The 12584-nt window shown below is 33.2% G+C and overlaps 1 protein-coding gene across 1 annotated transcript; it reads left to right on the top strand.

The window, feature by feature from the left end:
* The first annotated feature begins 9236 nt into the window (after positions 1–9236).
* On the top strand, positions 9237–11580 carry NUC (C2H2-like zinc finger protein). The gene is made up of 3 exons (XM_012976190.2): positions 9237–9448; positions 9538–9934; positions 10620–11580. Exons 1-3 carry the CDS (start codon positions 9346–9348, stop codon positions 11473–11475), a joined length of 1356 nt encoding a protein of 451 aa, XP_012831644.2. The 5' UTR covers positions 9237–9345; the 3' UTR covers positions 11476–11580.
* The last annotated feature ends 1004 nt before the right edge of the window (positions 11581–12584 follow it).

Raw genomic sequence — 12584 nt, 5'->3', positions numbered from 1 at the left:
AATGTCGAATTACTCAAACGAGTTTATTATTTTATTAGTATGAAATTATTAGCTCATAATTTTTACGTCGAAATGCAATATTTTCCGAATTTAAAACGCTTTCGTCTAGCTACAAGACATATACGCTTGATACGATATATTATTTAATATATCGTTTAATTATTAGTTTAGTTAATAGTTTATTATTAATTAATTAGATTAGTATATTTATAATAAATATTACCGTGAGTTAGTAGTGGTTAGGAGATTATTAGGTATTTAATTAGTTTAGGTAATTATCTTTCCTAGTTAGATTATGATTCTAGGGTTTTATTCTCTTTAAATAGTCGTCTTGTGCTAGGGTTTTATTATGAAGAGAAATAATAAACAAGAGTTTTCTTACGTTCAGTAAAGAAATCTTATGATACACAAGAGATCGTATCAATTGGTATCAGAGCGAAGTTGCGATTAACACCAACGCTTCGTTAGCAAGGCAGCGATTACATCAAAGCTACGCTGGAGCAAAGTTGAGATCACATCAAAACTTTGTGAAATCATGATGTCAGAAACAAGACGGTTGGAGCGATTGGAAAAATCCGTAGAGAAATTACGGATCGATTTTCAGAAATTGCTCGAACAAAGTCAAGGACGACGTCAACGCCATCACAAAAGCCGAAGGGACCGCTGCCGAAGGGACCGCTGTCCGTCACCGCCACGGCCATCACAACCACCGCCGCTGCCGAGCCTATCGTCGGAGGGAGAGGAAGAGGACGACGATGACTTTTTCGAAGAACACCAAATTTTTGTGAGTTCACCGAAAGATGAATTATGGGATTCACTTGAGGTAATTTGGGATGAAGACGAGGAATTAACAAAGGAGGAGAACGAAGAGCTACGATGGATATTGGGAGATTTCCATGATGTTCAAAGGAAAGAAGACGAAGGACTATTGACGATTTTGAAGGAGATTAAGAAATCTAACAATGCTATTGAGACGATTGATGTATCACTAAAAGTGCCAAATATCTCCTTGATGACGTTTAATGAATTGTTTGACCATAACAAACAATATGTTAAAAAGTCAACGATTGTGGAGACATGTGATGAAGTAGATGATCAATTGCTTGAGATTCCTGTTCTCAGCATCCTACATGGGAACAAATCATTTTTGAAGAAATGTGATGGCATCAAGCATCGATGGAAACGCAAAAGAGAGGACCAAATTGACTCGAACCTTGAGGACAAGGTTCATTTCAAGAGGGGTGGTTTGATACGATATATTATTTAATATATCGTTTAATTATTAGTTTAGTTAATAGTTTATTATTAATTAATTAGATTAGTATATTTATAATAAATATTACCGTGAGTTAGTAGTGGTTAGGAGATTATTAGGTATTTAATTAGTTTAGGTAATTATCTTTCCTAGTTAGATTAGGATTCTAGGGTTTTATTCTCTTTAAATAGTCGTCTTGTGCTAGGGTTTTATTATGAAGAGAAATAATAAACAAGAGTTTTCTTACGTTCAGTAAAGAAATCTTATGATACACAAGAGATCGCATCAACGCTTCTCGGAGTTTAAAACAACGTTCATTCAACTATAAAGAGACATACATTCCTCTCCAAATTCATCAAAGGAATGAATAAGATAGCACTCAAATTTGACATTGAAATCTGGGGAATATAATATATATATATATATATATATATATATATATATATATATATATATATATATATATATATATATATATATACCTAGAAAACGAGGATTAAGTTCTTGGAAAGTCCAAGACCTAAGAATTGATGTTAGAGCTAAAGGACAAACAAAGAAACAAACATACCCTTGGTGACAACAATTTACTTTTCCCTAAATCATCATTTGTGCATATTATTTGAAATCACTTGATTGTCATATTAGAATATAAAAGATACACATACATAGTCTTTTTTTTTTTTTTTTTAATTTAAATTATGATGTAAATGGAAAATTAAAGTATATCTAGAGGACATATCCATAATAATCAAGACTAGAGTACACCAATTCTCTCGGGGTGCGTTTGGATTGAAGCATTTGAATGAATGGATTTAAAATGAGTCCAGACGGGAGCTAGAGCATTGAAATGACTTCAAATGAGAACATATTTAAAATCTACCATATATATTTGCTGGAAAAACAACTAAAAATAGCTATGGAATTGGTGCCAATTATCTTAGGTTGCGTTTGGATTAAAAGATTTGAAATAAGTTAAAATCTCAAAATTTTGAAATCACTCCAAATGAGAAAGCGATTTGAAATCGACCATAATTGCTCAAAAAACAACTGAAAATTAGATCTGTAAATTTAAAATTCCTTGTCAAACGACTCAATCGAAACAAATTCAATGGATTTACTATCGTGGATTTGTAATATATCCCTAATTTAAATACACCAATCCAAGTACCCATTAAAGATTTTTTTTGTAAAAATAAAATAAAATGAAATTCAAAATTTTACTTGTTTTATTTATTTGAAGTGTAGTACCCTTTGGTAAAAATTATAATATCTATCTAAAAGGGAAAAAAATTAGGTTGATAGAATCACACAAAAATTTAATTTGGTGTAAAATAATGTAAAGTAAGGGTAAGAGAAGAGCTGGAGTTTGAAAGTTGAAGCCTTTGAGAGGAAAGAATATTCTAAGGTCACCAAAGTTAAACAACTAAAATCCAAAGATTAAATACTAAACAATCAAAGAAAGCAAAAACATGATTAGATTATGATTAAAGTTGTTGGCAGGCAAAGTCAGCCCACAACCAGACGATTATACTTTCTTAATTACTCACACTTCCAAAAATTCACTGCCTGATTTTTGTCAGTGTTGTTGCTGCCTCTCTGTTAATTAACTATAATTTTTTTTTTTTTTTGGGAATCTTTCCTTTCTAATATTCATTTTTAGCCCATTTCAAATACACAATTTACAACAAATTATACAAGTTGATTTTAATTTTATAATAATTAAATAAATTCACTTTTCTTTGGATGAAATTTCGTTAGTTCGGGTTTGACAGCAATTGTCCACGTCGGGAGGTCCGGTTATATATGGGCGGCAGATCCACAATCTAATGCCGTAGCCAATTGTTTATGTTGAACGCACATAAATTAAAGGTAGGATCTACGTCTTTCCTACTACTAATTAATGATAGCTGTTAGCGCATGAGGTCCTACAATTTCACGGGTTCAATAAGTTAGAAATTCAAGAAACCTCTCTAAAACAAATATTGCAATTTAGATTTTATGAGAGTCAATAAAGTGGTCAACATCTAACATTCAATATGGAGGAACTTCTAACTATCATCTATTCATCTAGGACCAAGACCTCCATTCCTCTAGCTTATAACTTTATTTCTCTCTCTCTCTCTCTGTCTCTCTCTCTCTCTCTCTCTCTATATATATATATATATATATATATATATATATATATATATATATATATATAACACTACCATTGGAATGAGTTTGAAATTTATTAAAATGACTCAAATAATAGTTTGAAATCTCGTTGTAAAATAATCAACTTATACAAATAAGTAGAATATATATAGTATACATTTATTATTATGAATATGAAATCTTCAAAGTTCAAATCAAGACGAACTCTATATGTATGTGTAGTTAGTGTTTAATAATATGTTCGAATCAAATAAGTTGAATATCTTTATTATTTATTTATTTCTTTTTCCTTTTTTATTCGTCTTTTCTAGGATAATTATCAAATTTTCAATTCCTCTCCTAATGTCTCGAACTGTTGACCAAATAAGTACTATGTGTAAGATGCTTACCGACGTGCTGCATTGTCAAAATATTTACCATTGGGTATATATTTACGAAGTGGGGTCAAAATTTTATTGAAAAATGAGATTAGAGATTTGGCCAAGGGTGTAGAGTGTGATTTAGGACGATTATTCCCTTTTTATGCTATTTTGCTTGTCGTTCTCTATGGAACTACTTTGTTTGGCCGTTGGGTAATATTGCACGTGCATGGCTGCTGCCTTTTTTCACAATCCATATTCAACTAATTTCACTTCTTAATTCAATTTTCTTTTTACCCTAAGATTTCATATCTTAATTAATAATTGCAACTTGTTACATTTGCATATTTTGATAATTTGATTATATTACTCAACTCGCACTCGGATGTAGTGGCGGTGCGATTAGTGTTAAAAATTATAGCCATGGTTATTAAAATCGGAACCGCAGTTCGGTCGATTGACTCGATTTGACTCATTATAAAATTTCAGAAGAATGAAAAATGAAATGAATAGAATAAAAAGGGGTCATTAGCAATAAACCCCTCATATAGATAATAAATGGTGATATGTCCAACCCTTAAATCTTTATTTGTGATAACCCCTAGAATTTGTATTTCCAATTCTACCCTTATGTCAATTAACATAATTAGTCTCAATTATTCCTTTTTTCACTCTTTCCATAACAATAATCTAATTCCTAAAAATCTACTTCCAAATTTCTAAAAATTTGCTACCAAATCAAAAAATAGGATTTTTTTTTATTTATTATTTTGTATTATTTTCGGATTTTATAGCCACTTTTTTATTATTTTTTAATATTTTTTTAATAAAAAAATATATTTTTTTAATAAACAAATATATTTTTTTAATTTTTTTTAAACAAAAATTTGATTTTTTTTTTCTCGACAGATTTACAACTCCGAATATGACTATAGTTGAATATGACTATTATGTGAATACGCTGTGTATAATAGTGTAATTAACATATTGTAGAAGCATAATTATTAATATAACAGTAAGAATATGACTACTATGTGAATGTGAATGTACTTTGTAAAACATTATAATTAACAGACAGTAGAAACATGAATATGACTATTATGTGACTACAGTTTGTATAACATACTGAACATGATAGTGGAAATATGACTATTATATGACTAGCAACTGCGTAATGTGACTACAAGTAATCAACACTTGAAAAAACTTGCAATATTAACAGCAAAATACATTGCAAAAAGAAAAAAAAAATGACTACGAAAAAACAAAAATAACTAATGTGATCATTCAACAATGGCCATCGAACATGTTTTTTTGTTGCGGTATCCAACTCGGTTGCACCGACTTCACTTAATCTTCCGTTTGATCTTCTCTGTTAAATATGACTACACTGTTGAACATATGCAGCACTACAAAAAAAAAAAAAACAAATATAACTAAGTTTTTAAACATGACTACTCTGTCAAACGTGACTACTCTGTAAAATACATTGCACTACAACTGACTAATCTCGTAACTCAATGGATTTTCCAGATCTAAACATTCAGAATATGCAGAATAACACAAAAATTAATAAAATCAAGAATAATTGAAAATCAATGTATTCTTTCATAACAAACAAATAATAGATCTGAAATTCAGATCCATAACATATTATATTGCTAGTTCGACAATTAATTCGAGAAAAATAAAAAAATAAAATTTACCAATTAATATAGTATATATTGGTATTCAGCGTCGAGATATGGGAAATCTCCATGTAGAAATCCGATGGAGGCGGCGACAAGGTGGAGAAGGCGTCGCCGCCAATTGTACCAGGCGTCGATGTGGTGGTGTTTCGACGAGTGGGGGGACGATCTCCAACATCGGCAGAGGAGGGCCTGGGCCCCTGCAACATCGGCAGAGAACGGCGGCCCTGGTGTAGATTTCGAAGGAGAACGGCAGCCTGGTGTAAATCTCGAAGGAGAACGGTGGCCTTGGTGTAAATCTCGAAGGATAGCGTTACAGATCTGCAAAGAAAAAAAAAAAAAAAAAGAAGAAGAAAAGAACAGAGGGAGAGTGAACGTGTGAGAGAGAGAGATATAGGGAGAATGCGTGTGAACGTGAGAGTGATAAAAGAATGAGGAATAAAATTAAAACCCTAACACATAGGGGCACTTTAGTCTTATCATATCTGGTAAGGGGGGTCTCACTAATTTAAATTGGGATTTGGGTTATGGAAAAAGTCTTTAAAGTCAATTGGGTTTAATTCAAAATATTTTCCAAATAAGGGGGGTATTGCATATTTCCCCATAAAAAAATGACATGATCTGGCTAAACACATTGCTTACACTAATTTCGATAACTTTCGTATATTCATCGTTCCAAATTCGAAAAGCAATCCCACGAAATTCGTTCAAAAAAAAAAGGTATTAACTTGGTTATGTTAATTTTACTTTTTATTCCCTCATGTTTATGTTCAAACATTATCTTACACCGAAGATTTAAGGCACAATCAGGGGCGGACCCATGCATATGGCTGGGGTGGCCCCCGCCCCCCAAGAAAAAAAAAATTAAGCAATTATTTTGTTGTTGTTGTTATTTATATATTTAGTTAATGCACTTTCGTCCGTTCAAACTTTTAATTTTGTACACTTTAGTCCATAAAAACAAAAGAAAAATCTCTTAAATTATCCCAATATTTCAGCCCCAAGAAAATCTCCCAATCCGCCGCCCCTGGCACAATGTTCTCTTTTTCAACAATTTTTTCATTTAAAGAGAATGTTAAATGAAAATCCCCCGAACGCACAAGTCAAGATACTAGTTAATTATTAAAAAAAAATAAAAAAATTAACAAACATTTGGAAATAGTAAAAGTTGGCATATGTATCATTTTTTCTTATTGAAGTTGAAGTCACTTTTAATTCCATCTTTGATTTTTTTGAGATATTTGACATCCATTTACTAACTACGATAGTTCAAACAAGTGATTAGTTTCGGTGTCTTTGCCTAGACATGGCCACGGGCCGGGTCTGACCCGGACCCGCTCCGGACCCGACCCGGTGACCGCCCCGCCCCGCCCCGTTGACCATGGACCTGGACCCGGACCCGGAAATGTATGGGTCGGTTTCGGGTCCCGATATTTTGGACCCGAGACCCGACGGGTCCACCCGAATAAATATATTTTTTTTCCAAAATTTGAAAATATAACGGCTATAAACCGGACCCGAACCGGACCCGACCCGGACCCGGACCCGGTTCGAGCATTCAAAAAATGTTTTTTTTTTAAATTATAATGGCTAGAAACTCGGGTCCACCCGGACCCGACCCAAAAATTCAATTTATTTATTTATTTTTTAAATTTCAACGGCTAGAAACTCGGGTCCACCCGGACTCGAACCGGACCCGACCCGAAAATAATAAAATTAAATGAAAAAAAAAAAATTCAAGAACCGGTTTTGAACCTGGACCCGACCCGGACCCGGAAGGACCCGAGTGGACCCGACCCGGACCCGGACCCGCCTCCATGCGGGTCGGTTTCGGGTCCCGAAAAAGTAGGACCCGGACCCGACGGGTCCGACCCGGACCCGGACCCGACCTGGCCCGTGGCCATGTCTATCTTTGCCATCTAACGGTTCCTATAAATTAATCTCTCTCTAAATTGATAATGATTGTTGAATATTTAATATCTTGCTAAATTAGTAAATTTAGCAATTCCCAATTTATTAATTTATAGGATTAAAAGTCTACGTGATATCTATGAAAAACTGTCCGGTGAATTAAGATGGTGTTTAATTTGTAAAAGTTTATTCAAAAGTAAAAGTTAATGATTGTCAGTCAAGTGGATATTAAGTACTTATATCTAAAAGGTACATGTGTTTACAAATATACTGGAAAATTAACTTGAATAGAAAAAAAGGTACATGAGTTTTTTTTTTTGAAAATAACTTAAAACAACTTATTTTAAGAGAAACAAAACAAAAGCTGATTTTGCATACACCTAAAAACAGATTATGACAAAGAAGAAGGTGTATATAAAAGTTTTTGCAAACACACACCACCTAATGAAACAAATTATATCTTGCAAGTCTCGACGGAGGGGGATTTGGATGTGTAACATTTAGGTAGTGTTTGCAAATGCTTTTAGAAATAGACTATGAGCTTTTTTCTGCACATAATCTATATTAAAATGTTTGCAAAACAAACTTTTGCCTTTGTTTCTCTTATAAATAAGCTGTTTTAAGTTATAATTTTAAATGTATCTGTTTTTTTCTATTTTAGTTGATTTTCCCGCTGATTGGCAAACACCATCAACGTTTAGAAATAAACACTTAATTCCAACTTAACTCACAATTACTAACTTTTACTTTCAAATAAACTTTTAACACCACCTTAGAGTTAAAACATTTAATTAAATTATTAACGTAGCAAACAAATTTGTCGAATTTAATTTTAATTAATATATCATGTACTAATCCATGAACAAATTGTGAAAAGCACCTTTAGTATATTAATTTGGCCATCTCCATGAAACATATCAGATCATTAAGATATGAAAGAAAATTAAAAAAATTGAATTAGTGGGGTTCGTGAGATTAATCAAACAATTAAGTCACATTCGACATATATATTCATGCTTGGTAATTGGAACAAAAGTTTTAATAAAGTAATATATAATAAAATAAATAAAAGCAAAACAATTATGGGATAATCATTCAATTAGAAAGGCAAATGGTCGTCTATGTGTCATCATACACTCTTCTAACTTTGACCTGTCACCGCCTCTACAAAAAAAAAATGAATAAATAAGGGTAAATAGCACTTAACCCCCTATAGTTACAAGCTTTTGCAGATGATCCCGTTGTCTTCGCAATATCAGCACATAACCCCATTGTGGTTTGGGGTAGCTTAATTATGTTAGTATTTCCGTCAAAGTTAACTGCATATCTCAAACTTGAAAGTATTTTTTGCAGATGGTCTCCTTGTGCTTACATTTTTCCTTTATTTTTTGCAGATAACCCCCTTGAAGTTAGACACAGACAGTTAAGTTTGACGAAAAAACTAACGGAAAACTCTATTTTACGATATTACGAGTACAAGAGGATCATCTGAAAAAAAATGTAACCAGATAGAGTTAAGTGCTATTTACTCATAAAATAATAAATTAATAAAAAATCGTTTTGTGGAAAATAGTAAAATTCTGTGACATACCACCAGCAAAGTTTAGTATCCCTATAAAAAAAATATATTCTTTTCCAAATCCCTTTATTTATTTATTTTTAATTTTCAAAAAAACATGACAACTATTTTTGCATACAAGTATTGTTAGTTTATTAGTACTAGCTTTGTGGTACTTAATGAGATTGAAAACCTTAATCCTCCACTTCATTCTCTTTTATTACAACTGCATGTGAGATTAGAGAAAGAAACTAGAGAGAGAAGCTAGAGAGAGAGAGAGAGAGAGAGAGAGAGAGAGAGAGAGAGAGAGAGAGAGAGAGAGAGAGAGAGAGAGAGAGAGAGAGAGAGAGAGAGAGAGAGAGAGAGAGAGAGAGAGAGAGAGAGAGAGAGAGAGAGAGAGAGAGAGAGAGAGAGAGAGAGATGACAAGCGAAGCAATTTCAATTGGTTCAACCACTCAAAACCCATCTTCTGATGGATCAAATCCTCCTCCAAAGAAGAAGAGAAACCTCCCAGGAACCCCAGGTAATTAATTTCTTTTTTATTTATTTTCAACAAATTATATATAATAAATATATGATGTATATATATGTATATATATATATATATGCCAGATCCTGAAGCAGAAGTGATAGCACTGTCACCGAAAACCCTAATGGCGACAAACAGATTCCTGTGCGAAATATGCGGAAAGGGTTTCCAAAGGGACCAGAATCTGCAGCTGCACAGAAGAGGGCACAATCTGCCATGGAAGCTGAAGCAAAGGAGCACCAAAGAAGTTAGAAAGCGCGTCTACGTCTGCCCCGAGAAAACGTGCGTCCACAACCACCCGTCGAGGGCGCTCGGCGACTTAACCGGGATCAAAAAGCACTTTTGTCGAAAGCACGGCGAGAAGAAGTGGAAGTGCGATAAGTGTTCGAAACGTTACGCGGTCCACTCCGATTGGAAGGCCCACTCCAAGACTTGTGGCACTAGGGAATACAAATGTGATTGTGGGACTATCTTCTCTAGGTATATATTAATTACATACATATATTTATATCTATTCTTTGAAATTCTTTTTATTATATTTTTTTTTGGACTATATAATATTTTTTATCAAAAATAAAATCGTCAAAACTAATTAAGTGTGACCAATTAGGGCTTTTAATTAATAAAAATCATACGTGCAAAGATAAGATATGTAGCTATATATAGTGCTATAGCCTATGTATAGATAGGGGTGAAGACAAATTAAATTTTGTAGTGCAAGTTGTGTTGTTGATTTTCAGGCCTAATAATCTAGGTGGTTAATTTATTAAGATATTTCTTGATTTGGGTTAATTTGTTTAATATTTTTCAAGGAAAAAATGGTGTTAGTGATACCCCTATTGTAACAATATAAAAATTTTTCGTCATTGTCGCTATATAGCATTAGTGATACACCATTACTAAACAGTACATTGACAACGTTTTTTCGCCTGCAAATGTGAAAATAAATGCATATATCACTCAAAAAAATATTTTTTTTGTAGTGTTTGTTTGTGTCCGTTCCCTCAAGTGTCAACGAAAAAAAAAAAATCTAGATCTTGTTATATATGTTTAAACTTCTATTTTAAGTCGTTGTTAAATTTATTTATTTATTTTGGTTTTATATACGTTCGTTTAGTTTCGAACTTTGCTAATGAACAATTTTTCACTCTTAATGAATATATAGGAGAGATAGCTTCATCACCCACCGCGCGTTTTGCGATGCCTTAGCGGAAGAAACGGCGAGATTCACGGCAGCTTCTCAGAACATAACCAACCACATTGCACCAAATAACAATATCAACTACCATTTCATAGGGTCATCACCACTAGGCCACCATTACCCTTCGACCGGCCTGTTATTTCCAACGGGCCGAGGTAGTTTACCCCTATGGATGGCTCAATGCCCGCCCCGTGTCGAAGATTCCACACCCAAAAATCATCAAGAACTGCACCACCACCCAATGGGAGTCCCTTTCACTTTTGGAGCACTTGATAATAATAACTTCTCCAATTTTGATCCACTTGTTAACAACAATCCATCTTCTTCTAATTACCACCTAAATTGGGACTTAGCCAATAATCCAATCCCGTTAAGCAACGCTAGAGAAGTAAGCGCTCCGTCCTTGTTCAGCACTCAAAACCACCACCAACCGTCGAACGCAACTATTTCCGCCACCGCTTTACTGCAAAAGGCGGCACAAATAGGAGCCACCACCACCACAACTCACGAACACCCTTCGTTAATTCTCGGTAGCTTTGGCGGTGAGAATAGCAACAATATGGGAGTGCAAGAAGACCACGGGAACAAGTTTTGCGGATTGTATGGCACGAGCTCGGCCGCCACTAGTGGCGGCGGACTTGGGAATAGTGACGTGGAGAGCTCGGTGGTGAACGATTTTTCTCCGCTCAATCAAATGGAGATCAATTACCTTTCCAAACGGAGACGGTTATTGTCGTTGGACGAGGGCGAAACGAGGGATTTTCTTGGCGTTGGCGTGCAATCTATTTGCCATCCATCATCTATGAATGGATGGATGTGATTAATTCTTGAGGAGTACTTTGAAATATTGATTGATTTGTCATATTATTAATATGTTTTCTATCAAGAAATGGGATTTTGGAAAAAAAGATGGCAATTATTAAAAGTGGAGTTTGATGTTGGGATAAAGCAATTAAGGGGGTGGAATTTAGAATATGCAAACTTTTCAGGGAGGAAAAATTAAAGGTGTATAGAAATAATTATTCAAAGGTCTAAGAATAAAGATCCATGCATATTCTGTTTAATTCCCCATGAAAATATATTCCCTTTTGAAAGTGGTGGCTTTTATTTATTTATTATTATTATTATTATTCTTATTATTAATTTTACTTTATTTATTTATTTTCTTAAATTATTTTTTATGGGCGAAAAGGGCACTTGTGGTGGGGGCAAAGAAAAGGGGCCTTTTGGACTCCATTATTGTTGTCTTTCAATTATGCCCTAGTTGTTATCTTCTCAAACTATATTTATTTATTTAATAATATTTTATTTGTATTTTGAAGTAAAAAGATAGATTAATTGAGTGTAAAGGCAAAAAGATAAATCTAGTTGTTGGCTACCTTATTGCTTTTCTTGTTGAAATACATGTACTGCTCTCCTTTTTTCTTAGCCTTTCCGAATTTGCAAATGAAACAAGTTGTTGTTGTTGGTATTTGTGGATTGCAAGAAATAGAAGAGAAGTGCACAATTATTTGTCTACCTATCATCAATCTATCAACCCCACCCAAGAAATTAATTACAATGTTTTTTTTATTTATTAATAATTTTAATAATTTAATCTTTCTTTTAACTAAATTGGTATTTTTTTCTCCGTGTGATGCACGGGATAACGTTTCGAAATTGAAAATAATGATTAGTTTAATACATGACATTAACAATTATAATGAAATTTATTATTAGTGATATAGGTAACAAGATTAATATTTATACAAATTTAGTAAGACAAACTCATTCCGAAAAAAAATATATAAACTTAGTTGCCAAAATATGAAATTGATCATTAAATAAATGAAGCAAAAAAGAATTTGAGAAAATAGACTGAATGGTAGGAAATAAAAATAATAATAACAATTATAAAAATATAGTGTTGTGGAATATGATATATATATA

Source organism: Erythranthe guttata, chromosome 13 (genome assembly GCF_056151865.1).
Source record: "Erythranthe guttata isolate IM_541 chromosome 13, IM_541, whole genome shotgun sequence".
NCBI classification, from domain to species: domain Eukaryota; kingdom Viridiplantae; phylum Streptophyta; class Magnoliopsida; order Lamiales; family Phrymaceae; genus Erythranthe; species Erythranthe guttata.
Note: the sequence above shows the minus strand (reverse complement) of the source record. Positions and strands in the feature narration are given on the sequence as shown.

Bases quoted from the DNA above. Each gene is read 5' to 3' on its own strand.
- NUC (XM_012976190.2), top strand. From the start codon at position 9,346: ATGACAAGCGAAGCAATTTCAATTGGTTCAACCACTCAAAACCCATCT. The intron at 9,449-9,537 runs GTAATTAATTTC...TATATATGCCAG, and splicing joins AAACCTCCCAGGAACCCCAG to ATCCTGAAGCAGAAGTGATA. The intron at 9,935-10,619 runs GTATATATTAAT...ATGAATATATAG, and splicing joins TGTGGGACTATCTTCTCTAG to GAGAGATAGCTTCATCACCC.